The sequence below is a fragment of the Vombatus ursinus genome, unplaced genomic scaffold (assembly GCF_900497805.2).
Source record: "Vombatus ursinus unplaced genomic scaffold, bare-nosed wombat genome assembly UNPS02000749.1, whole genome shotgun sequence".
In the NCBI taxonomy this organism is placed as follows: domain Eukaryota; kingdom Metazoa; phylum Chordata; class Mammalia; order Diprotodontia; family Vombatidae; genus Vombatus; species Vombatus ursinus.
In genome coordinates, this window is record NW_020940527.1 from 2535986 (window position 1) to 2560857 (window position 24872).

Below are 24872 nucleotides of genomic sequence, written 5' to 3' on the forward strand. Positions count from 1 at the left end.
ATTTCCTTCTCCAGCTTATTTCACAGATGAGGAAACTAAGGCAAGAAGGGTTAAGTGACTTACCCAGGGTGACACAGCTAGTAAGTATCTAAGGCTGGATTTGAACTCAGGAAGATGAGTCTTCCTGATTCCAGGCTCAGTGCTTTGTGCACTGTGGAGCCACCTTCTTCTGTATATACTTGACCAACTCTACCTGCCTTTCTTTTCATGTATATCTTTGCCACTTTTTCACCTAGTACGTAGTACTTGGGGTACTGAGGTGACAAAGTCCAAATAAGATGGTCATAGATGAGAATAGACCAACATTGAAATGTTGGAAGATCTGTTCCATTTCATAACTATTTGTTGCCTCCATTCACCTATAAATGCTCTAGGGAACATTTGGATCTCATGAAGAGTTTTTTGCAGATCCAATTTTAACCTCGACCGCTTTTTGCTGTTTTGGGAGGTGATACTAGTTGTTATATTCTGTTATCATCCTCCTTTGGGGCCAAACAAAACGACTCTGCTCCTTTCACATTTAACCCTTCAAGCACTGGAAGATTACTACTACATCCCCTCTGAGTCTTTCCTGACCTTGCCCCTGAACATTTATTAAATGCAAGAGATTTCACTAAAGAATAAAAAAAAATAAGTATGGACCCATGGTCCCTGACTTTCAACAGCTTACAATTGGGGGGACCAGGCTTATACACATAGAAAAAATAATCAGCCTTACAAAACAGAATACAGTTAAGTGCCAAATCTATGGTGCAGGAAATAAAGGTTATGCTCTTTTATGAGACATCACTGTGGGCTAGGGTGGTCAGCAAAGGCTTCAAGGACTTTGAACCAAGCCTTAAAGGAGAATGAAGGTTCTCCAGCCCAGATCCCTTGAATGACTCCACTTCAGAGGCTGTAATACCCGGGCAGATGGCACTCTCAACTGCCAGTCCTTATTTTCACGTACTCCCACTTTCCCTCTGCCATCTACATGATAAGCCTTGGCTTCCCTGTCATGGAACCATGAAGTGTGTGTGTTAGAAGTGGCCTTAGCCCCACTACCAACCGCAACTCATTTAAATGACTTGCCCAAAGGCACCAGGCTAGCAGAAGGAAGGGATAATCAAATCAATAAACTTTCAGATATGTAAGGCACTGTGCTGGGATACAAAGAGAAAAAAAATTAAGTTTGAAGAGCTCACATTGTTGCATGAAGGTGAGTTAAAATGCATACACAGCTAAGCAAATACAAAGCCGATGCAAATACAAAGTAATTTCAAGAGGGAGGGAGGGAGGAAGAACTAATAACTGGGGGTAACAGCAAGGGTCCCGGGTGGGAGAACCTTGAAGTTGAGTCAAAGAGGTAAAGGCCAAGGCAGAGTAAATCCAGGAATGAGGAACCACCTCTGTGGACACGCATAGGCAGGAGCTGGAAAGTTGAGTATATCTGAACAACTCGTAAGCCAGTATGGCTGGAACAGAGAGTGCACAAAAAGGAATGATATAAAATTAGCCTAGAAAAATGGGTGGCCTCCAGATTACAGAGCACTTTAAATGCCAGGCCAAGGATTTTGTGTTTTATCCTAGAAGCAACAGGAAGCTACTAAAGATTTTTCAGTCAGGGAATGATATGGTCTGATTCCTTAGTCTAATGTTCTTCCTTTTTTAAAACTCTAATTTGTTTTCAATTAACAAAAAAATCCATTTTCTCTCCCTCCCACCTCCCCCTTGTTGGAAAAAGAAAAGAAAAACAAAACCTTTGGAATGGATACACATAGTCAAATAAAACAGATTTTTGCGCTGGTTGGATCCAAAAATTCATGTCTTGGGATTCATCCTGAGTTTCCCATCTGCATTCAACAAGTCATTCCCCTGTCTGTTAGGAGGTGGGCAATGTGCTCAATCATCTGTCCTCTGGAATGGTTAGTCAATTGTATTTATCAGCGCTCTTAAGTCTTTCCGACTTGGTTTATTTTTAGAGTGGTGTCACCATCTTTTACATCATTTCTTATGGCACGGTGATATTCCTTTACATGCATCTGTTCAACTGGTGGACCCCCAGTACCTTCTTTCTATCAGTATTATGTCATTTGAATAAATGAAATTATATTTGTAAAGCACTTAGCACAGTGTCTGGCATATAGTAAGTGCTTAATAAATGCTTGTTTTCTTACTATATTACACTTCTCCATGGCTTTTCAGGAGAGGGTCTGGGAGGAAGAGTAGTTCTGGAATCAGAATCCTTGGGTTCCAATCCCATTTCTGATACTTAGTCCTTGGATGGGTAGAGCACCAGGCCTGGAATTAGGACGACCTGAGTTCAAATCCAAACTTACTAGCTGTGTGACCCTGTGTGACTTAACTTTTGTTTGCCTCAGTTTCCTGATCTGTAAAATGGGGATAATAATAGCACCTACCTCCCAGGGTTGTTGTGAGGATCATCTGAGATAATAGTTATAAAATGTTTAGCACAGTCCCTGGCACATAGTAGGTGCTATATAAATGTTAGTTATTATTGTTATTATTAGCCCTAGATAATAATAGCTGTCATTAGCAATTACTATCTAAGGCGAATCCCTGAACCATTTAGACCTCAGTTTCCTCACCTGGACTAGAAGCCCTCTGGAGTTTCTGCCAGCCCCAGATTCATGATCCTAAGATGCTCAGACTTCTGCTGTACAGGAGCCTTTAGGCTGAACATAAACTGAATCTAGGTGACGACAAGGGAGACCAGGACCTCCCCCGCCCCTTGCCCGAACAACAAAAACAAAAACAACCCCAAACCCACAGAGATACTCCACACCCAGGAGGAGAACAGTAGGAGGATGGAGGGAGGTGGGGATGGGTAGAGGTGGGTGGTGATGAATGGAGATGTCAAAGTCCTGAAACTCAGAGTTCAGTTCACTGAAAACAGGAAACCACCAAGACTCATTTTCAGGGTCAAAAATAAGAGAGAAACAGAAAGGCCTATGCAGGAGGAAGGCCAGCAAAGGAAGCGGGGCATCTCTGCCCCAGCCCTCTTCCTCCCTTGTAAGGAAATAGGCCTAGACAAGAAGAAGGCCAGAGCTCACAGCAAAACCCCAGACCCAGCCTTCCTCGGTAGCTCTTCTTTGTATTCTAGTGTGGAGATGGCCGCTTCAGCTCTCTACTGTTGCTCCCAGCCCAGGCCTGGCCTCCGGGGTGTTTCCATTCACACAGGCACACATACTCCCAGCATAGGCATGGGCATCCCAGTAGAGGATAGGCTCATCACCACCACCATAGCTTACCTAAGAGGAAGAAAGAAAGGAAGGAAGGAAGGAAGAAAGAAAGAAAGAAAGAAAGAAAGAAAGAAAGAAAGAAAGAAAGAAAGAAAGAAAGAAAGAAAGAAAGAAAGAAAGAAAGGAAAGAAAGAAAGAAAGGAAAGAAGAGAGAAATAAAGAGAAGGGAAGGAAAGAGGGAGGAAGGGAGGAAGGTAAAATGAAGGAGAAAAAAAGGAGAGAAAGAAAGAAAAAAGGAGGGAGAAAGAAAGTGAGAAAGAAAAGAAAGAATGGAAGGAGGGAGAAAGGAAAAATGAAGGAGAAAGAAAGAAGAAAAGAAAGAAAAAGAGAGAGAAAGAAAAGAAATAAAGAAAAAGGAAGGAAAGAGGGAGGAAGGAAGGGAAGAAAAATGAAGGAGAAAGAAAGAAGGAAGGAAGGAGAGAAAGAAAGAAAAAAGGAGGAAGAAAGCGAGAAAGAAAAGAAAGAATGGAAGGAGGGAAGGAGGGAGGCAGGAAAAATGAAGGAGAAAGAAAGAAAGAAAAAGAAAAAAAGAAAGAAACTTACTGAAAACAGAACTGAAAGGTACAAAGCATAAGATATCATTCTAAGAAATCACGATCTAGGGCAAAGGACACTGGCCTTAGAATCTGGAGATACGGGGTTCGTTAAAGCCCAACTCTGTCACTGACTGGCTGTGTAACTCAGACAAGCCTGTTCACCCATCTAAGCCTCAGTTTCTTCATCTGTAAAATGAGGATAATATGCTACTGAACAAGGTTATTGCAAAGAATATTTTAGTAATTCAGAGATCAGTGATTCATTGGCTGTCCATGAATACACTGTTCCCCACTCCTTACTAGAGACTCTCCATGAGTTGTTGTGACTGAAAATGTTAACAATCTGAGGCCAACCTGGTGAGAAATCTCTCCGGTCTTCTCTGGGATGATTGTTAAATGGCATACAGGTCTTCTGCAGGCTCCTCCTCAAAGTCTTTGCAATCCTCTAGTTCCCGTAAGCGTTTGTGCTTGTAAAACCCAGGAGCCCTCTCCATGCTGGACTGAGACATCTGGGAAGGACTGGACTGAGGTTGGCCCTTTGCACTGTTTAAATGTGAGTTGTTGTTATTATCATCATGTCTGTAATTAGACCACAGAGGCTGCGGCAGTAATAACTGGTATTTATATAGCACTTTACATAATCTGTCTCATTTAATCTTCAGAACTAGGTGCTATTATTATCTCCATTTTAAAAATGAGGAACCTGAGGTTTGAGGTTAAAGATCCTAAGTCACACAGCTAATAAGCATCTGAGGCAGGATTAGAATCCAGGTCTTTCTGCCACTAGTCATTGTGCTGCCTGGCGGAACACAGCCAATGAGCCTCTAGTCTGGCCATGCCCCACCCTGCCCCCCAAGCCAGCTGCCAGGCACCCTTGGGAGGAATCCCCAGGGTGAAACTGGGTTTGAAAGCCAGAGTCATAACTCGCCTGGGGAAATGGGGACAGAGTGGCTAGGGGCGCTGAAAGCAGCCCTGGTCCTTCCAGCTTTTAGCATGTAGTTCTAATCCTAAAAAGATGCCACTGACAGCTAGAAAGAGTAAGTGCCTTCCCCCAGCCCCACTCTGGGTGCAGTGGCCTCCTCAGAAGTGACCCCAAGTCAGCCTCCTGGGGTCTCTTTCTCCCCACTACAGGACTGTAGCCCAATCACTCCCCATCACCTGGGAGGATAGTTTGTGATGCTTTGCTCAGAAAGCAAAGATTCCTTGTCACCCACGAGCACCAAGCCCTGTTCTCCCACTTCAAAGCAGGTACCCTTCCATGCTTTGCCCCTCCCATCCAGTTTTTCTAAGTCCCCCACCCACTTCCTTGAGTTCACAGGTGACAAGTCCTCTGCCCCCATGGAAGGGCCTTCCTGAGCGCTTGCAAACAGTAATCACTTCTGTTTCGTGTAACTGGAGTAAAATTTCATTTCTACCGACTCTTCTATATTAGGATCATTTAATCAGACCCCCCCTCATCCTGGCACCTGGGTGGAGAGTGCCAAGGGAGGGCTAGCAGAGTGAGCTGGGGCAGAAGTGAGAGTCTCTGAGGTTGGTGTCTGCTTCAGCAGGGAGGAGAAAGAATCACCCCCTTCCCCCTCAATGCTATGAGGCTTTTTTTTTCTAATGGGGAGGTAGGAGGGACAGGGAGGAAAACCTGATCTTTAGAAATAAGCTTGTTTACACCAGTCCAAGCCCCCAGTGTGAGTTTCTCCCAGCTCTGGGTCCAGGTGAGCTTGGCCCAGCAGATGGGCATAAAGGGGGACAATTTCCATCTCTCCTCCTTCCCCCTCATTTTCCCTACTTCTAGGGGGATCCCTAGGGATCCTAGACCAAGCTTAATCCCTCCCAAAGCACAGCAGCCTTGAAAACCTGGTCCCAACTGTAGGCCAGGCAGGGTTGAGCCAATACAGCCCAGGGAGAAATGGACCCCTGGGGAAAAATCCCCCCCCTCCTCCCTTAGAACCTAGAGCTTCCCACCTACTGGGTCCCATTGGAGTTCTACTTGGCGCCTCTGGAGAAGATGATGCTGCAAACTGCCCCCTGCCCAAGTCACAGGTGTTTTCTCTCCATCTTTCATCAAACGGAGCAAGCATTCCAAAAAACAGAATTATTCTCTGGGTTCTTTAAAAATCCTTTAATTGCAACTTCAAAAACATGTCCCCTTTTTGCTTCTATATCTATGTAAACATACACACACGTTTTATAAACAAATGCAAATCCAGGTACAAATCCATACATACAAAGCAGCCAAGGTGAACAGATAGCAGAGTGCTAACAATGTCTTGTATTTACAGAGTGCCTCTTTATCCTCCTCCTCTCCATCAGCTGAGGACAAGGCAGGGATGGTTCGCCTTACTCGGTAGGTCAGAGAAAGAAAGCCCAGAGGAGGCAAGTAGAGTCCTCAAAGCCACCACGGCATGCCAGTGGAGCCAAGCACTGAGCCCGGCTCTCCAGAGCCCCTCAGCTCTCCTGGGTCCCCCTGGCCAGCAAATGTTGACTTTTTTCTCTTCACTATGACAGTGCCCACCCCTTGCCCCATCACTCCCTGCCAGCTTCCAGGAAAGGATATTTCAGCCCAACAGTTCCACCCCTGATTGCCCAAGATGCCAGATTGTTCACAGGGACATGGTACCCCCAGCTGCCCCTTCTTGTCTGGGGTGGAGAGTGTGTGGCCAGCCCAGAGGGGCTAAAGCCAATGGAAAGGGAACCCCTGAGCCCAAAGCCTTCTCTATGATCTTCTGTGACCTGGGGCTTAACTCATTCACAGCTGCTCGGACGTGGGCAACCTTAGAATAAGGTCAGGAAGTCTTCCTCACTGGCTGGCTGGGCTCATTCCCCCCCCTCACTCCCTCCTCTCCCAAGGTCTCAGTCTTTGTTAAAGAAGGCACTCCCACAGATACACACACCTCAGGATGAGTTGATGGGTCCTTGATTGCATAGTGAGAATTAGCTGGTGGGGTCTTTCCCTACAGATCAAGTTCAACATTCCCTTGGTAGCCTATAGGGGAATTCTGGTTTGCTTGGGGGGAAGGTGAGAGTTCAGTATATCCTGGTCCTAAGGAATAATGACAGGAAGAGCTCAGAATTGTGGGGAGGATTCTCAGATCCAAGCATTTTGTCCCAGAATGTTGAGTGCGGCTGATAAATCATTAGTCTCTCAGAGGAGTAGGTCCCACGATATCTCTGGTGTCCAGGATCCAAGAGGAGGTGATTGATAAGGCATTTTTCTTCCCCCTATGTTGGATCCTGAGGGATCATTAGGACCCTTAGTTCTGAATGGGAGGGAGAAGGCCAAGAGAGCACCAAAGAACTATAAACAATGAGTCCAAGGGGAAATTGGTCCACAGGGCCAATCTGTGGACTGCCCAGGCCTAGCCCCTCTCCCTCAGCAATGCTATTATCATCCCCCTTCCATGCTAAGCAGTTCTAGACTGCTTCTGTATCAGGAGAGTCAGGGACAGGATCTGCAAGAGAACAGAAAATCGGAGTAAGAGCAGGGCTGTCCCCTCTTCCTCTCCCCATGCTAAACCACTCTGACCCAACAAGACAATGAGAATGAGGATGATGCTATGCATGCATTCTCTCCTTTCATTTTCATGGCCTGCAGGCACCCCCAGAGAATCTTGGATGTTGGAATGGGAAGAAGATGTAACAAGCTGCCAAAGGTTAGGCGTCTAAGAGAGAGCATTTACCTAGTGAGGGGAAGAAAACATCTCCAAGGCCAGGCGGGGACAGCGGGGTATTGGGTTCTGAGAGAAGGTGCCGTCCTGACTCAGAAGGCTGTCTCTGAGCCATGTAGGACAGAGGAGGCTTGGGCTTCAATTCGGGGTTCCCATGAGGCACAGCTTCAAAAACGGGGTTCTCAATACCCTGTGCGTTGCTGTAAGAGAAGCAAACAGTGAGGAGGCCCTACACATGCACCCAACTGGTCCAATGCACACCGGACCTCATTCCTGACTCCTTCCTTCCCTGACTCTTTCCCCTGGCTTGGGACTCAGGAGTCTCACCCATACCGAACTCATGACCCCAGAACAAGGGTTCAGTCCCCTCCCCCATTCTATGAGAGAAACCAAGGTAGGGTGACTAGAGCATCCAAGGACATCAGTCTTTCTCTCCAGGGCAAAAGACTAGTCTTAAAATATTCTTAGTTTCCCTTATTAAACTATCATGAGTCTATTCTATTATGATCGTTATTCTACTGATAATATTCATCCTGGGATAATTAATTCTCTAAGTCTAGCCTGAGTGAAATCAATCTTAGAACACTGGATTCCGGAGTCAGAAGGGAGTCCAGCCTATACCTAAGCCAGCATCCCCTCAGCAGGGATCTCTACATCTTCTTAATGCCCAGTCCTGATCGTTGCTTAGACCCCATCAATGGCTCCCTGCTGTCTACTAAATAAAGTTAAAACTCCACCTGGCATTCAAAGCCCTCCACAGCCTGCCTCCGACAGAGTTTTCCAGCTTTATCAGGAGAAGAACCCTTGAGGCAAACTCATTACTCACCATTTGCCCCCAACGGTCAACAATCTCACACCTTTGTTCATCTTTCCTCCACCCAGAATATCCTCTCCCCTCCTCCCATCTCTGCCTGCTGAAATCCTACACACCACCATTCTCCCAAGTCTTTCCCGATCCCCCAGCTGAGAACATTCTCTCTTTCCTTTAAGCACAGGATGGAAGATGGAAATTCTTGTAATCACAAAAATGAAGGTTCGGATCATAGAATTTCCAAGCTGAAAGGGACCTTAGAGATTATCCAGTCCAACTCTATCTCAAGCTTCTTGTAATATTTATACAGAGCTTAAACCAACAGGCGTTTGTTAAATGCCTACTTATGCTCCTGGTACCATGCTGGTCACTGAGAATATAGACAAAAATAACCCTGAAATAGCTTCCATCTAACCTACTCGGGGAGGGGAGGGCTGGATGGGGCAACACATACATAGATACTTGAATACAAAATGCATACACAAGTAAGTACAAAGTGATCTGAAGCATGGGAGAGCACTAACCATTGAGCAGAGAAGGAAAGGCCAGTGTGTGAGACAAAGCATTTAAGCTGGACCTCAAAAGAAAAGAGGGGTTTCAGGAGGTGGAGGTGAGGGAGGAAGAACATTCCTTTGAGGTCCCTTCCAACCCTAAGACTATTAATATTATTCTAAGTAAAAGGACTTTTTAAAAATTTGTCTTGGGGCAGCTAGGTGGCAGCACCAGCTCTGGAGTCAGGAGGACCTGAGTTCAAATGTGACCTCAGACACATAGCACTTACTAGCTGTGTGACCCTGGGCAAGTCACTTAACCCCATTGCCCAGCCAAAAAATAAAAATAAAATAAAATAAAAATTTGTCTTGAAAACTTTCTCAGGCTCCATAGAGGATCTCCATCCCAAGTTCATGTCCTTGAAGGCGTTTATCCTCCTTCCCATCCCGCTCACAAAGCTATGGATTTGGTCTCTGTCCCCCCTATCCTCCATCTCTCCAAACTGAAATATTCTAACATTTTGAACTCTTTGACAGTGCCAGGTGCCTGAGGCCAGGGCCCTGGCCTAGACCTAGCCCTAATTTGCATCCTTGGTTTCAGTGTCTTTGAGATCTTAGATGTTTTCTCCCTCGCTTCCCAGGCTGCCCCTGAGATCCAGGGCCTGACAAGAGCCCTTCTAAAGAGCATTGAGAACCCACAGGCTTCCAGAGGTGGGAGCTGAGCTATGCAGAGAGGAGGAAGGCCCATGGAAACGTGTCCCAAGTCCTCAGTAACAAGGCCTGGGGTACAGCTCTGACCCTGACCATCATGACAATTGAAAGACAGAGGTCATATTGATGAATCACTAGCCCCATGAAGTAGATGGCTATCTCTGTGGCACAAATTAAGGGTCCCCAGGAGGCCCTTCTGCTGTAAAATCCCTTCCTCATCCGTTAAGTAACTCCTTGGGGCTCTCTGGAGACATGTGCATTTGGATTGAGTTAAGACATTATATAACCTGAGAAACGGAACACATTATCTAGTTAACACATTAACAGGGATTAGCACTCATTGACACCTAGCTGAGAGTGGGACTCCAGGGAAAAGTACATGGCTAGCATGGAAGAGAAGATTGGGGAGGTTAGGCCAGGACCCTGGCATAGATGGGTCACTGGATATGTGGAGTGGGGAGAACTCTGAAAGAGGTCATAGGATCTTTGGTTCGTAGATTCGGTTGGGAGAGATTTTAGAGTCCATCCAGACGGTTTGATTAATTTGCCCACGGTGACAGAAGTGGGTCATCTGATTCCAAATCAAGTATTCATTTCATGAGACCATGATTAGACAGTACAGAAGGCAGGAACGGGGGCTTGGGAAAAAGAGGAGAGAAAGGGAGGGAGGAAAGGGGAGAGGATAAGCAGTGATTCCCCCAGTGAGGAATGAGAAAGATTATTCTAGATGGTCAGCCCTGAGTGACCAAGAATACCCTCCCCCATCCTCATAAACTCCAACTCAGGCCTCTGGGTGTGGGTCCAGGAAAGGAAGGAAGAAATGGGAATGGGCCAAGCTCTGCAGCACGGAGAGTCTTGTGAGAGCCAACAGAAAAGCTGAGCAGGACCGCCAATGGGCCTTACCTCTCCATCCTCACCAGCTCATGGGCACCTGGAAGAAGACAAAAAGGGTCTAGGTCAGAGAAAGGAATCATTGGGGGAAGGGGAAATGTGTGGAGAGCTCTCTGTGTTTGTAAACATACGCCAGGGAACAAAGATTAAAGATAACTCCTACTGGGACCATATTCTTCAGTCTTCCTCATTTTAAAAAGCAGGAAATATAAATCAATGATGTATTTGTTGACCTAACAGGCCCTGACTACAGGTCACTAGTGGGCATTAATAACTGTTTGCATTTCACAAATATGTTTGAAATGTCACATTTCCCAGTGGAAACCAAATCAGCCAACGTTTTGATACAGAAACTGCCCTAAATAAAGATCTAAAGCATGGCTTAGACCGCAGTCCTTTGGAACTGAAGCACAAACCATAGATTTCCTAACTGGTTTTCCTCTCTATAAACATTAACCACTTTCTCGTTTTGACCTTTAACTTACTCATCATGGCTACAGCTGGAAAGTTACTGATGGATGACTTTTCCCATTCCCTGGCTTACCAGTCATATCAGATCTTGAAAGATGGTACTGTCCAAAAGGCAGGTAATTATGAATATTTACACTTCAGGAAGGACCCCTATAGGACAGCACACCTCAACTGTGAGCTCCTTGAGAATAAAAACTATTTTTTGCCTTTCTTTGTACCCTGGTGCTTAGCATAGTGCCTGGCACATAATAGGCATTTAATAAATGCTTGTTCATTGACTGACTGACTAACATTTCTGTAGTTCTCTAAGGTTTCCAAAGCACTTTTTATACAACCTTGTGAGGTAGTACCAAAGTAGTGTTATCACCCTGATTTTTCAAAAGGGGAAACTGAGGCCCAGGCACATGCCAGGGACCATGCAGCTGATACATCTCAAAGCCAGGGCTCTCCAGATTTTAAATCACTTCACCAAACCATGCCACATCTGTATCAGCTCTGAGGGGCTTCACTCTCTTTCTAGGGAAGCCCCCTAACCCCCCAGCTAGGACCAGGGTTGACGCCAAGAAGTTGACAGAGCACTCTGTGACCTTTTTAAGAGCATCCAGAGGCAGGATGCTGAGGGATTAGGCCATTCCCACCCCCTCCTGTGTTGATGAGTTTGTTTTCCCTGAGTTCCAGTTCTCTATTCTGGTCCCATAAAGGGGGCAGTGTTGCAGTTTGGAGCAGAAGGAACGGAAACCTCTATTCATCTAGAAAATAAGCCTCAGATTATGCAATGCAGTTGGCCGGGAACTGTCGTCCCCCTTATCCTTTTTCATTTTTTGCCTTCGTGAAAATGTTTTATGGATGAGTGTGACCCAAGAGCTAGCTAATTGCTTGGCAGGTTTATCCCTTGTGGAATTGGGAGGGGGGGAGGGGAGCACCCTTAATTGGGCCCTTCCCTCTGCTTCTATTCTAAACATCCCTAATGTGAAGCAATCTCTTTCCTGTCAACAGCAGGAACCATCACTGAGGCTGCTTTGGTTTTGGAGAAGGGAATGTGAGGGCCTTGAAAATAAAACCACAAAGGCTACAACTGTCTGCTCTATGGTCTCTGTCAATCCCACTCATCATATTGTAGGGTTCTGACTTTGTGAATGGCAGAGAGAGAAGCTTACTTGGTCATGGGGGCCATAGCCACACCATCCCAATTAGTCCATACCTACACTGCCAAGGTCTAAAGGAAACAAGTAGTGAGCCTATAGGACCCTGCCCTTTCCCCTCTACCTTCATGGTAGAGGGAGAGTCTCAGCCAAGCCCAGGTTTGTGCTTGTCTCACAGAGGGGATAGTTGGGGCTGAGAAGGGAGGGAGAGGGCCTGTAAAGAAGTTGTATTCCCACCGCAGGCCGTTCAGACCCTAAGCCAGTGCCCGTGGGTTAGGTTGGGAGACCCTGGAGTTGTCATGTAAGGAACAGAAGAGATAAAAGGCGTCAGAGTTATTGTCTTGGCTTTTTTTTTAATGTTTCCCCCAGTTGGACTGTAAACTCCATGAGGGGAGGGACAGAGCCTTAGATCTCTGTATCCCTAACCACCCATTGCAAGGGCTGGGCTCATTCGGATATTACTTTGTGACCCCCTGATGTGCAGCAGCTAAATGCTTGTGGTTTCTTAACTTGGGGATTTTGAGGAGCTGGTGTGACTGTGGCCAGATTGAGGTGAGGCAGGGGGGCATGGGGAGAAGGGACAGTATTGACAAATAATAGGGTAGGATCCAGGCAGATTTTTGTGGACTGACAGTAATTAATTAATATAGTAAATTGTCTCAGAATGTTAAAGCCAGAAAGGACCTGAGAGGTCACCTAGTCCTGTTAGGCCAGAAAGGACCTAGAGGTTACCTAGTTCATGTTAAAACTTGGGAAATCGGGGGCAGCTAGGTGGCACCTGAGTTCAAATCCAACCTCAGACCAAACACTTGACTCTAGCTGTGTGACCCTGGGCAAGTCATTTAACCCCAATTGCCTAAAAATAAAATAAGAAAACTTGGGAAATTGGCTTCCAGAAGGGAGAAAGGTCTTTCCCAAGACCAAATAGCCAGGAGCATAGAGCACTCTCTCTCTCTCTGCAAGAGTGGCCAAAGCAACCTTCTCTTTATTCGGACAACGTGACCACATTGGTGCAGAAGTGGCTGACACCCAGGGCTGGGAGACAGATGACCGAGATCCGAGCTCCCAGCCCCCAGCCCCCAAATCCCTCGTTCAGTCTGCATCTTGCTTTCCTTCTATCAAAAAGGAGAAGGATGACTCCTGCCTGCTCTTTTTCCCATTTCCAGGAGAAGTGGGTTGTGGGTCAGAAAGCTGTCCCACCGTGATTCCTCATGGCTCCCTGAGAGAGATGGTGCCAGAGATACTTACGCCTGTTGGAGGCTGCCTGCTGCTGTTTGTAGACCAAGAGGAGGATCAGGGGCAGACAGAGGATGCCCACAATGCAGGCTCCAGTTGCCAAGGCTGCCGCCGTGATATCTAAAAAGGGAAGAGAGATGTTGAAGATGAGTCCCTCAGGCTGGGTCGGGGGGAAGGGTGTGAGACAAATGAGTTCTGCAAATCTGTCTTTCACTTCCCAAGGTGGGGGAACTAAGGTCCAAAGAGGTCAAGCAACTTGTCAAAAGACACACAGAAATGGTGGATGTAGAGAGTAAGTGTTATCAGAGCTCATTGGTGGCACCCCTTGGGGACTTTTCTCTCTCTGTGAGGGGTCATGGCTTTGCAGTCTCAGGGACTAGAGAATCTACTTTATGTAGAGGTACATAGTCGCCTCTCCAATGCCCACAGTGCACATGTCTAACTGTCTGAGAGCTGGCACACAAGAGGCCATGTGCCTTCAGGTTTTCCCTTCTGACCTTTCCAATTTCCTTATACTCTTTTCCCCTCCACGTACTCTGCAATCCAGTGACACTAGTTCCTGATCCCTATCTCCTGGCTACCCTGGCTTTGTTCGAGTCGCAGACGAAATCCAGCCTTCTGTGAGAAAACTTTCCTGACCCTCCTTAATGCCAGCACCCTCTTTTTGTGAATTAGCTCCAATTTATCCTGTATATATCACATTTGTACAAACTCCTTAGAGCAGCTAGGTGGCCAAGTGAATAGAGCACCAGGCCTGGAGTCAGGAAGACTTGAGCTCCAGCCTCAGACACTTACTAGCTGTGCGTGACCCTGGGCAAGTCACTTAACCCTGTTTGCAGCAGTTTCCTTCATCTGTAAAATAAGCTGGAGAAGGAAATGGCAAATCACTCCAGTGAGTGTTTTTGCCAAGAAAACCCCAATGGGATCATTGAGAGTCAAACATGACTAAAACAGCTGAACAAGAAAGTTGTTAGCATGTGGTATCCCACATCAGACTGTGAGGTTCTTGCAAGCAAGGACTGTTTTTTGCCTTTCTTTGTGTCCCCAGGCCTTAGCACAGGGCCTTGCACCCAGTAGGAATTTAACAATACTGCCTGGGAGACCTCGGGCAGTCACTTTAACAGAGGGTGCTGGTAAATGCTTGACTATAGAAGCATCAGAAAAATTTCCAATTTAATCTCTGTTGTCATCACTTTTGCCATCCCTTCTCAAGTCTAAGCAATCAACAAAACATGGCATCAAGCCAAGATTTGTAGTTTGTTGATTTCTGAGGTGTGAATGCTCACACTGAACATTTTAAAATTGGCTCTTGAGCTCCAGGACAACCCTCATCCACGGGCCCCAGTTTCCTCATCTGTCAAAGAAATGGGTTGTATTTTCTAATGTCTAAAATCTCTTCTGGTTCTTGTGATGCATTCATAGTTACATCATGCCTCCGGGGAAGTAAGAGACCCCCGTTCTCAAACTTAAGATAACTACTGACCCACCTGCTGTGGCTCTGATCTCTGTGGATATGTTCGTTTACCAGGAAGGGTAGACTTGGCCTCCTACAAGGACCCAAGCCAAACAGCAGAAGGTTCTAGAGCAGCCCCCATTCACCTACTCAGAGACCCCTTCCCTCTGTGGGCCTGTGCCTGGATTCTACTCTATTCTCTTCTTCATTGGCTCATGGTAGACAATATGAGGTGGGCGGGGAGGGGGAGGGGTGAACATCCCAGCCGAAAAACCAGGAACCAAAACACCAGGGAGGGAAACGTGTTGAGGCAACATGCTTCTTCCAGTCTGTGAGATCCGTAGCTAATTTTAACACCCCCAACATGCTGATTCCAAAACCTAGCAGTTAGCACACGTCCCCTCCTAACCACAACCAGCTAGGATACAATTTCCTCTTCAGCCTTTGTCCGTGCCCTGGGCAGCATCTGAGGCTGGCCCTTAATGAGACAGAAATAAACAAAAACGGAGAATCTCAGGGTCTGCTAGATCCTACATTTAGAGTGGGAAGAGATGGGACTCTAGGGGCATCGAGTCCAACCCTCCCATTTTACAGAAGAGGAAACTGAGGCACAGAGCAGTTAAGTGACCTGCTTAACATGGTTAATATGAGTCAGAGGCAGGATTGAATCCAGGCCTTCCTGACTCCAAATCCATTGCCCTATCCCCTACACCACACTGCCTAGAAATAACCTTAGCTGTCATCCAGTCAGCCTCAACCCAAGAAAAGAATTGACATTATAACACACAGAATCAGCATTTCAGTGAACAGAATTTCAGCTGAGCTGCAATGATCAGCATAAACAGAAGTGTAGCATCGTCTACTTAAGAGCCCATTTTTCAGGTATTTTATTTTTTGTTCTTTCTTTAACATATTTTTATTTAAAGTTTTGCCTTCCAAATTCTATCCTTCCCTCCCTGTCTCCCCTCCCCCCTCCCCAAGATGGTAAGCAATCAGATATAGATCATACATTTGCAATCACGTAAAACATTTCCACATTATTCATGTATTTTAAAAGTCTTCATCACATAGAGTTTCCCCATGTGACCTTAGGAAAAGCATTTATCCTGTCTGCACAGTTTCCTCATCTATAAAATATAACCTCAGTTTCCTCATCTGTAAAATGGAACTGAGCTAGATAACCTCTAAGATCCTTTCCAGCTTTAAATCTGTGAACCTGTGATATGTTGATTGCAAGACATTTTTTTCTTATTTATTAAAGCCTGTCCCTGAGGAACCTCCACTAGAAAATCTTTTGCCTTTGTTAGTTACAGCACATTGTTGAAAGTAAAAATACTCTGCGATTCTGACATTTCACAAACTCAAACTTGGCTGTCTCTCTTTGATTACTGTCCATGGGGGAAGTCAGATTGTGAGTCCTAGGCTAGCCACCGCACTGGCAGGAGGGGCAGAGAGGGAGGGACACCGCTGCTGTTTGCATCTCTCTAATCAGGTGGTTTCTCGGTGGTTTTAAAAGGAGAAATAATAGCCAAACATATCCTTTTCTAATGAGTATCCAAGAGACTTTCACTGAGTACCAAGAACCACCTTTATTCTTCTTCCAAAGTGAGTCAGCTTTAGCTTTTCTTGAGAAGGTGATCCCAGTTGGGGAGGAGACAGGAGGAGCTGGTGAGGAGGAAGGAGGCAGCTGCCCACTCCAGGATCAAAGAAGTGTGCCAGACCATTAAAACTGCAGGGCATTATGGGAAGGACTGGACCATAGGTAACTGGCTCATTGTTCTAAGGACATACCGGGTGCCCCCACTCTTCAGGAGGTGAGAAAGGAGAGGAAGCCTGGTGGAACAGGGAGGATGAGGGATGTCGAATTCCCTAGGGCAGGGGTTCTTAACCTTTTTTGTCATGGACCTCCTTGAGCAGTCTGCTAATGATGGGGTGCTAGATCATGTCTCTCAAAGCCTCGAAGGACTCCTCAAAATCATGTTTTTAAAGACATAAAATAAGATTCATAGCATTACAAAGGAAATCAGTTCTACAGAAACATGGTTATCAGAATATTTTCTAAACATGTTGTTCTTGCTTTCTCAGTGCCTAGGGGTTAGGGGAAGGGAATTCAAAACTTGAATTAACTTCAGAAATCAAATTTTAAAAACACACCAACAAGTTCCTCAACCCCTCCCTCAGAGAGAGGCACTTTGGGAAGAGTAGATAACCCATAACAACCCCATCCTCCAAAAGACTTTTTCTACCATGTGGGTGTGGCAGCCTCCACCCCACCCTTTTTGGTAATTTTGAAATAATCCTTCTGCAACCCAGAGGCAGTTTCAAAAGCATTTCCTCCTATGACAAGGATGGGCCTCCCCTCTCCCAATCTAGTTGGCTCTTCATTACCTTGAGACCCTGGAATAATTAATAGATGAGAGACAATAGTGATACAATAATCACTCACATTTGAAGTTGGCATAACACCATCTCATTTGACCTTCAGAAAGCATATGTAAACCCGTAGGGTTCCCATTTAGAGGTGACAGGGGCTTGGAGGCTGTCCAATCTAACCCTGGCTTCATTTTACCAATGAGGAAATATGTGATAGAGGTGAGAGCTGACTCCAAGGTTCTTGGCCCTGGGCCAAGTGCTACAATCATCCCCATTTTACAGATGAGGGAACTAGGTTAAGTGACTTGCCCAAGGTCACACAACAAGTAAATCATCTGAGGTGGGATTAGAACCTAGAATGATGCCACACTGAAGATGATGACCCTCGGTTGTCTAACTTTCCTTAAGGTGATTTGGGCTTGAACTTCATACACTAGGAAAAATATAAAGAAGTTTCAAGTTCAATAAGGGAAAAATTTCTCACTGTGCAAGCAGGATTGTCAATGGAACAGATTACCAGACATGTTGCAGAAGCTCCCTGGAGAATTCAGAGCACACACAAAAGAAGTGGGCCAACGTTCTTACCCTTGTTCTTCTGGATGAGGTGCTGCTGACCAAGGACTGAGGCCGCAGGCGTGTTACTATGACAACTGTCATGGCAACCTTGGGAGCAGGTGTCGCCATGTTGATTTGGGGGAGTAGGGGGAGTGACTGGCAACAACCAGTCAGACCTTGTTTTAAAGATTCTGAAACAGTCTAGCTGTAGACCTGCCTAGATGCAGAGGGATGGATAAGTTGGTCCACAAAACCAATCCAGCAGTAATAAGCTCCCTACCTTTCTTACAGCTAGCTCTTCATAGAGGTCCCCACTAATCCTCACTTTGTCCCTGTGAGGGAAGGAGACAGATAAAAGCATTCCCATTTCTCAGATGGGGAAATTACCACACACTAAGAGGAAGTGAGTTGGCCAAAACCACACACCAAACCCAACCACAAAACCAAACCTTTATAGCTTTTGTTTATCTGTTTAAAGATTCTTGTTCCTGATGAGGGAATCTAAGTCAGTGACATTTCTGAACTTGGAGACATCTGGGCGGCTCAGTGGATAGAATCCTGCACTTGGACTCAGGAAGACCTGAGTTCCAAGACTAGCTCAGACACTTACTAGCTGTGTGACCCTGGGCATGTTGATTAACTTCCTTGTGCCTCAGTTTTCTCTTCTATAAAGTGGGGATAATAAGAACATCTGCCTCTCAGGATCATTGGGAGAATAAAAAGGGAAAATATTGGTAAAGCATTTTACAAAGCTTAAAGTGCTATATAAATGTTAGTTATTATTATAATCATCATCATCATGGCATCTCTTGGGTTGACAAGAGTCCCCAGAAAAAAACTGAAAGGGACCTTCAGAGGTCATCCGATCCTATCCCTGGGCACGAATCAGGCATTGCCTGGACACCTTCTGACGTGTGTCTTCATGGCCTTGCACAGAGAGGGAGAGGGTTAGTGGCGTTCTCTGTTTTACAGAAGCAAGGCTAGTTACCAGTTGAAAATGTCTCATAGGGGCAAAGAATCTAGGAGATTAAGTTCACATATAACTGAGAATGATAGTTTCCATCAAAAAAGGGCAGAAGTCTTGCCAAAAGAAGGAGATTCCCCACCACCCTGGTCGAATTCCTCTAATGCACCTCTCTATGCTGTCCAGTTAGTCTGATGCTGTCGTGATAAAAAATATATATATTGTAAATTTCCTGAGTAATGTCTCTTCTAGGGCAGGGTCAAGCAGAACCACCCACACTACTCGCCCCCTTTCTGTTTGTTTCTAGTTCTTCCAATACTTTCCCTTTGGGGATCACTCAGTACTATCCTCAAGGCCTCGCAAACTGAACAGCTAGCTTTTAGATAATCAGGGTGTGTGTTCTAGCTGGAAAGAACATTTTGAGTTCCATAATCTGGCTTCTAGGCCCAACCCTGATACTAATGAGCTCTGTGACCTTGGACAATTTCCTGGTTTCCTTATCCATCAAATTCTTGTTTGATGAGGCTTGGCTGGAAAAAATTTAAGGCTCTTTCTTAATTTTAACATTCTTTAAGTCCCCAAGGGAAGAAAGAGGGTAGAAAAGGGAGGATAAGAGCTGAGTCTGAAGTAGGGGAAGTGGCCAGTAATAGACTCAGGAGAACTGTGACTAAACACAAAAGATGAGAGCTTCACCTCAGTCACAGAAATGGTTTTCTCAGATTAAAGAGGTTAGGCCTGCACGGCCCTCCTGCCCTATACAGGCAGGTTAATTCAGAGTACTGAACAGTGTCCTCCACTCATTGGTAAAGAGACTCTAGGGCCTCAATCTCCTCATCCAGGAGGGGACATTTGAGATGTCCTCTTAGGTTCGTTCCTGCTCCGAGATTCCATAATCCTTTAGAGGTCAGAGAGTTTCTAACACTAGGAATAATTTCTCCAATGAGAGAAGCCTGAGATGCAGAGCTTCAAACAGATGCTCAGTGGGAATAGTAGCAGTGAACTGCTGTCACATGCAGAGATCAGAGACCTTAGCTTGATTTGAGTCTGGCTCAGGCCTTCTAGATTGATTCCAGTTCAGTCCTTCCAGAAAAATGAGTTAGCTTGCTTCCTGTTCACATTGCTAGAAAGGCGGAGATGGGAGGATCCTTAGAACGCAGAATGTCAGAGTGAGAAGGGACCTTAGAACACAATATCAGAGCTGGGAGGGGTCTTAGAACATAAAATGGCAAAGCTAGAAGAAACCTTAAAACACAGAATATCAGTGCCAGGAGAGGCCTGGAATATCAAAACAGAATGTCTGAACTAGAAGGGATCTTAGAATATAGAATGTCAGAGCTAGAAAGGGCCCACAGAACACAGAAAATTAGAATTGGAAAGAGACTTACTGACCATCTAATTCAAACCTCTCATTTTTCAGATGGGGAAACTGAGGTCACAAGGAGGTAAAATGAAAATTTATTGATTGCATAGTTTTAAAAAATAACTAGGTGATTCAGTCAAAACTTAATATAGAGATTCTGTTTGGGATTTGGCCAGTAAACATATTTTAGTTTATTGCTTGGTTTATGGTGAGAAAGATGGAAATCCTAGGGTCCTTGGTGCCCAAGAGAGAGACAAACTGTGGAGAAGATGACAGATCATTGGGCCTCCCCTCTTAGTTATTAGAAACTAGACTCTACACTTCAGGAGTGTAGGAACCCATCTGACTCCTCACTTCCTAGAGACATTGGCCTTTAGAAGTCTATCTGCTTCCCCAGTCTTCATCCCCAACAGTGAATGTCTCCCTGTGAGAACACTGTACCCTGGGACTACACATCCCCCAGACATGAAAAGAGAACCCTGCCATGCCCTCTCCTCTCCTGTTTGTGCCCCAAGCTAGATTTCCTGGAATGGGAAGGCAACTGTAGACCCCCCCAAGGACAAGAAGGACTGAATTCCTTCCCCAGCCCCCTGCTGAAGCAAGCAGTCTTAGGTAGGTGAATCCAAAATAAAGGATAACTCCGAGATGGCATCTGAGCCTTCCTCATTCCAGTCCCCCATGTAGCTGTCCCGCTTGCCTAGAACTCTCTCTGTCTTCATCTCCATCTCAAGATTCCCAGCTTCCTTCAAGTCTCAGCTAAAACCCCTTCTACAAGAAGCCTTTCCCAGTTCCCCTTAATGTGGTGCTTTTCCTCCAATTACCTCCAATTTATCCTGTATATGTCTTGTTTGTACAGAGTTATTTGATTAGTCTTTCCCATTAAAATGTGAGCTCCCTGAAGGCAGAGACTGTCTTTGTATTTTTCTTTGTATCCCACTGCTTAGAACAGTACCTGGCAAACAGTAGGTGCTTAATAAGTGCTTACTGATTAGGCTCTGACTAGCTAGAGGTGAAATTCATTGAAAAAATGTCCTGGGTTGGCCCAGGCCCTTCTCCTCCAGGGCTAAATAAAGCAGCTTTATGGTGGGCTCATAGGATTTAAAAGCCTGGGAAGCATCACAAGGAGATCCTTGTGGTGCTGTCTCCATTGGCTTCCCAGCTGCTTGTCAGGCCAGGGCTCAGGAAGGGATATGGGGGCTCTTCCCAGAGGAGGCCAGGCGGGTTTTCACAGTGCTAGATGGCTAGACAGGTCAGACCATTACTGCTCCTCTCCCTTGTTTCAAAAGAGCAAAGTCTCACTAGTTACTTCAGCACATTAGAAGCCTGATCTTTGCCTTCTTCCGGAACTCAAAGCCTCAGAATTTGGTCTTGCCTCTAATCTTGAATTTGGGCCCTGGAGGCAGTCTGGGTAGAACTGATGGTGTCTAACCTTCTTGCTTTTACACATGAGGAACATGGAAGCCAGAATGTTACCTTTTTTATAGGGGGGGGGTCCTTTTCCCTTTCCACTGATTCCCTCCAGAGGACGTAGCCTTAGGGAGGCCACGCATCACCCTCCCACCTCACACGTGGAAAGTCACCAACCATAATTAGAGCAGAGGGGGCCATTGGGTTGGGATGAGTGCAGAGGAATCAACTGCCCCTTAATGGTCCCCACATCCTCTAATGACAGTTGTCTTGAGGCCAAGGGGTGGACATCTCCAGCCCTGATTGCCCAAGAGTAGTTACTGTTAATACCCTCAGGCCAGATGAAGAGGGAAGTGACTAGGAAAGGGAGGAAGTTGCTGTCTCATCGCTGAAGGGCTACTCGAACTCTCTGGAATGGGGTACCCCTCAGGGTCCCTTACCTCTTCTTCCCTGAGGTTCTCCCCCAAGCATCTAACTGAGAAGCCCTAGAAAGTAGATAAGCAGCCATCTGAGGCTAAACTTCTATCCCTGTGTCCAAGATGAGGGTGAGGGCTCAGAGGGAGGGGACAGGCGACCCAACCAGAGTTCAGGATTGGGGTGGAGTTCAGAAAGGTGTAACATGAAGTGTAACAGTTCACACTGAGTTAGCACTTTTTCCATCGCTAAAGGGAGTACTGACCCCCACAAAATGATAGGTCCTCAAAGTACTGTATTAATTACAAAACAACTTACATAGATTATAGAATTCGAAGGGACCCCAGAGGTCACCCACTATGACCCCTTCATTTTCCAGATAAGGAAACTGAGACCCATAGAATGCAAGTGACTTGCCCAGGACTACTAGGTTGTTAGAATTGGAACCCAAGTCCTATGTCTCCAAATCTTTCCACCATGCTGCAGTTTCTCACATCTGACATTTTTATTTCCTGTTGAACTTCAACCAAGTCACAGAAATCACAGATTTAGAGCTGGAAAAGACCTTAAAAGTCATCTAGTCCATCCATTATCTCCTTTTTCCCTCACAACAAGCCTGTGAGGCAGATGCGATTATTATCCCTACTTTACAGATAAGGAAACTGAGGCTCAGACCAGTTGAGCAATATGCCTAGAGCAATGTAACAAAACAGTTCCAGAGGCAGGATCCCAACCTTGGTTCTCCTAATGCCAATTCTAACACTCAGTCTTCTGTTACATTAACTATTGGGTCCAAATTCAAGCTTAGGGAAGGGACAGAGTTCTGTGAAATGGGATTGTAGGCCTTTAACTCAAGACAAAGGCCAAGATCAGACACATGATCAGCTAAGCTAACTTGCAGGTTTGGCATTGTTTAAAAAGAAGGGGTAGAGGAGAGTGGAAGTCATGCTCTGACCTGCCTAGCCACCTAGAATAGTGGGAACCTTCCTGGCCTCTTCTGGGAAGAATCCCCACAATCCTCCTGGAGTTGTTCTTAATCAGGGAGCTGGGGATCCTAGGGGGCATTCCCACAGGCAGCCTCCTACCTTCTGACTTGGACCTTCTGTGGCCTGCTTGTGGCCTAAGGCTCTGTGGGGCTCCCCTGCTAAAGAGCCTATCACCAGGCTTCCAGGCCTGGCCCAGTCTGATCCTCTGCCCCTGTTCACCCCCTCCCCATCACTCGAAAGGAGGTGAGAGGCTTATGGCACCCACACACATGCCAGCACTGGTGCTGGGCAGTTCGGCATCTGTCGGCTTTGACCCCAACAGGTCAGGGACATGCTAGGGTATGCTAAGAGGAAGAGGAGAGGGAGAGAAGGAGGATTCTTACTTTCACTTTCCTGGGTGGAGGCTGGGTGCAATATGCATTTGGAGAGTGGGGCTTGACCTATGGAAAGAAAGAGAGAACAAATGAGGTCAAATCCCCCTTTCCTGTCCCTGCTGTTAGGTGAGAAGCCTGCTGATACATTGACTGTATATTTGCACAGATCCTCACTCATGCCCTCATGGAATTGCATGCAAGCACACGCTAACACACACAACAGCATCTTGAGTGTTCAGTCCATGCTAATGGAAGATCCCAAGGCCTTCACATTAACAATACTCAATCTTACCCATCGTAAGAACAAATGCAATATTTTCTACTCCCTTATTTAATGACATTCTCCCATCATCATATGTCCCCCGTGAATGTGTGTGTGTGTGTGCATCTCTCTCACACATACACACACACACACACACACACAGAGCTTGGGTTCAAATCCCAGCTCTACCCCTTATAACCAACTTGAATTTGGCAAGGCAGTTTACCCATGAAGACCTCAGTTTCCACACTGTAACACAAGCGGATGAGACTGGAAGGCTGCTTCCAGGTCTGAATCTGATGAGCCATACACATGCTCCCACAGTCACACGATCGCACACTTACTTTCCTCCACACTCCTGCAGCACCAGACACACGCCGCGCTGTACCCGGTACTCAAGGGCTCACCTTTCTGCACCTGGAGCTCCACAAGACCATGGACTGTCTGCTGAGAGTGATGGTGGTTAAATTCCACCACCAGACAGCAGTAGATGCCGCTGTCCTGCACAGTCAGGTTGAGCAGGGTGATGGAGAAGTTCCCATGGTGGTCGGAACGCAGCTCTACTCCGTGGTGCAGAGCGGGGTCCTTGTGCCCGGCAGGATTCTGGCTGCTGTTGGTGTTGTGATGCCCGCCGTGGTGCGGGTGCAGCTCTCGATCCGTAATGTTGCGGATGGGCCTTCTCTCTGAGCAGCTCTGGTTCTCTCGGTGGCCTATGTACCACGTCTTATAGAGTGAGTCATGTCGGTCTACGAGCGGGCCCAAGACCTTGCAGGTCAGGCTGACGTTCTGCCCCTCAGGGCAGACATAGAGGGAGTATGGAGTGGTGAGCTTGAGGGCTGCCACCTGACCTGGGGGAAGAGATGGAAACCCAGTTACCCCTGCCTAAGTATCCACGGGTCAGTCAACAAGCGTCTATGAAGCGTCTACTATGTTCTAGGCACTGGCTATGCCAAACCTGGAGCCCAGCCCCAAACAGAGGGTTAGGCTGGTCCCCATCCTGGAGAATACCAGAGGCCAGACTCTGCCAGAGAAACATCCCAGCTCTGTTGATCTCCTTCCTGTGTTAGCTGGGCACAACAATAATCATTGTCAGACACATTCATCCATCATATGGATGCTTGCAGCCCTGGCCTCAGACTAAACTTCCAAGTGCTATGGAAATTCTTATTACAAGGACAGATGTCCATCAATCAGTCAGTCAGTCAGTCAACAAGCATTTAGTAAGCACTGGGGATATGAAGGAAGGTAAAAATAGGGCCCTACCCTCAAGAAGCTTACATTCTAATAGGGGAGATAATATGTAACAACAAGAAATGTTCATAATAGGACATACGCAGCATAAGTGGAATGTCAGAAGGAAGGCACTAGGGTGATAAGGGATATGGTAGGGCAGAGGGAGAAACATATTCTGCATCTTGCAGAATATGGGTTTTGAACTGAGTCTTAAAGGAACCCAGGGAAGCCAAGAGGTGAAACACTGCAGACATGGGTAACAGCCAGTGCAAAGTCAGGAAGTATAGTGTTGTGTTTG

General features: G+C 46.2%; 2 protein-coding genes across 5 annotated transcripts in view; one reads left to right on the plus strand and one right to left on the minus strand.

Moving 5' to 3' along the window:
• The window catches only part of CDH23 (cadherin related 23), a 600475-nt gene that overhangs the window by 495617 nt on the left and 79986 nt on the right, over nucleotides 1-24872 (plus strand). The gene's annotated exons all lie outside the window — the stretch shown is intronic.
• Nucleotides 5876-24872, minus strand: part of VSIR (V-set immunoregulatory receptor) — a 40192-nt gene continuing 21195 nt past the window's right edge. Inside the window, exons 2-7 of the mRNA XM_027858440.1 lie at nucleotides 23749-24189; nucleotides 23089-23145; nucleotides 13206-13313; nucleotides 10357-10384; nucleotides 7453-7640; nucleotides 5876-7224 (exon numbers count right to left, since the gene is read on the minus strand). Coding sequence (XP_027714241.1) covers nucleotides 7187-7224; nucleotides 7453-7640; nucleotides 10357-10384; nucleotides 13206-13313; nucleotides 23089-23145; nucleotides 23749-24189 — 860 coding nt within the window. The 3' untranslated portion in view covers nucleotides 5876-7186. The remainder of the gene's footprint in view (nucleotides 7225-7452; nucleotides 7641-10356; nucleotides 10385-13205; nucleotides 13314-23088; nucleotides 23146-23748; nucleotides 24190-24872) is intronic.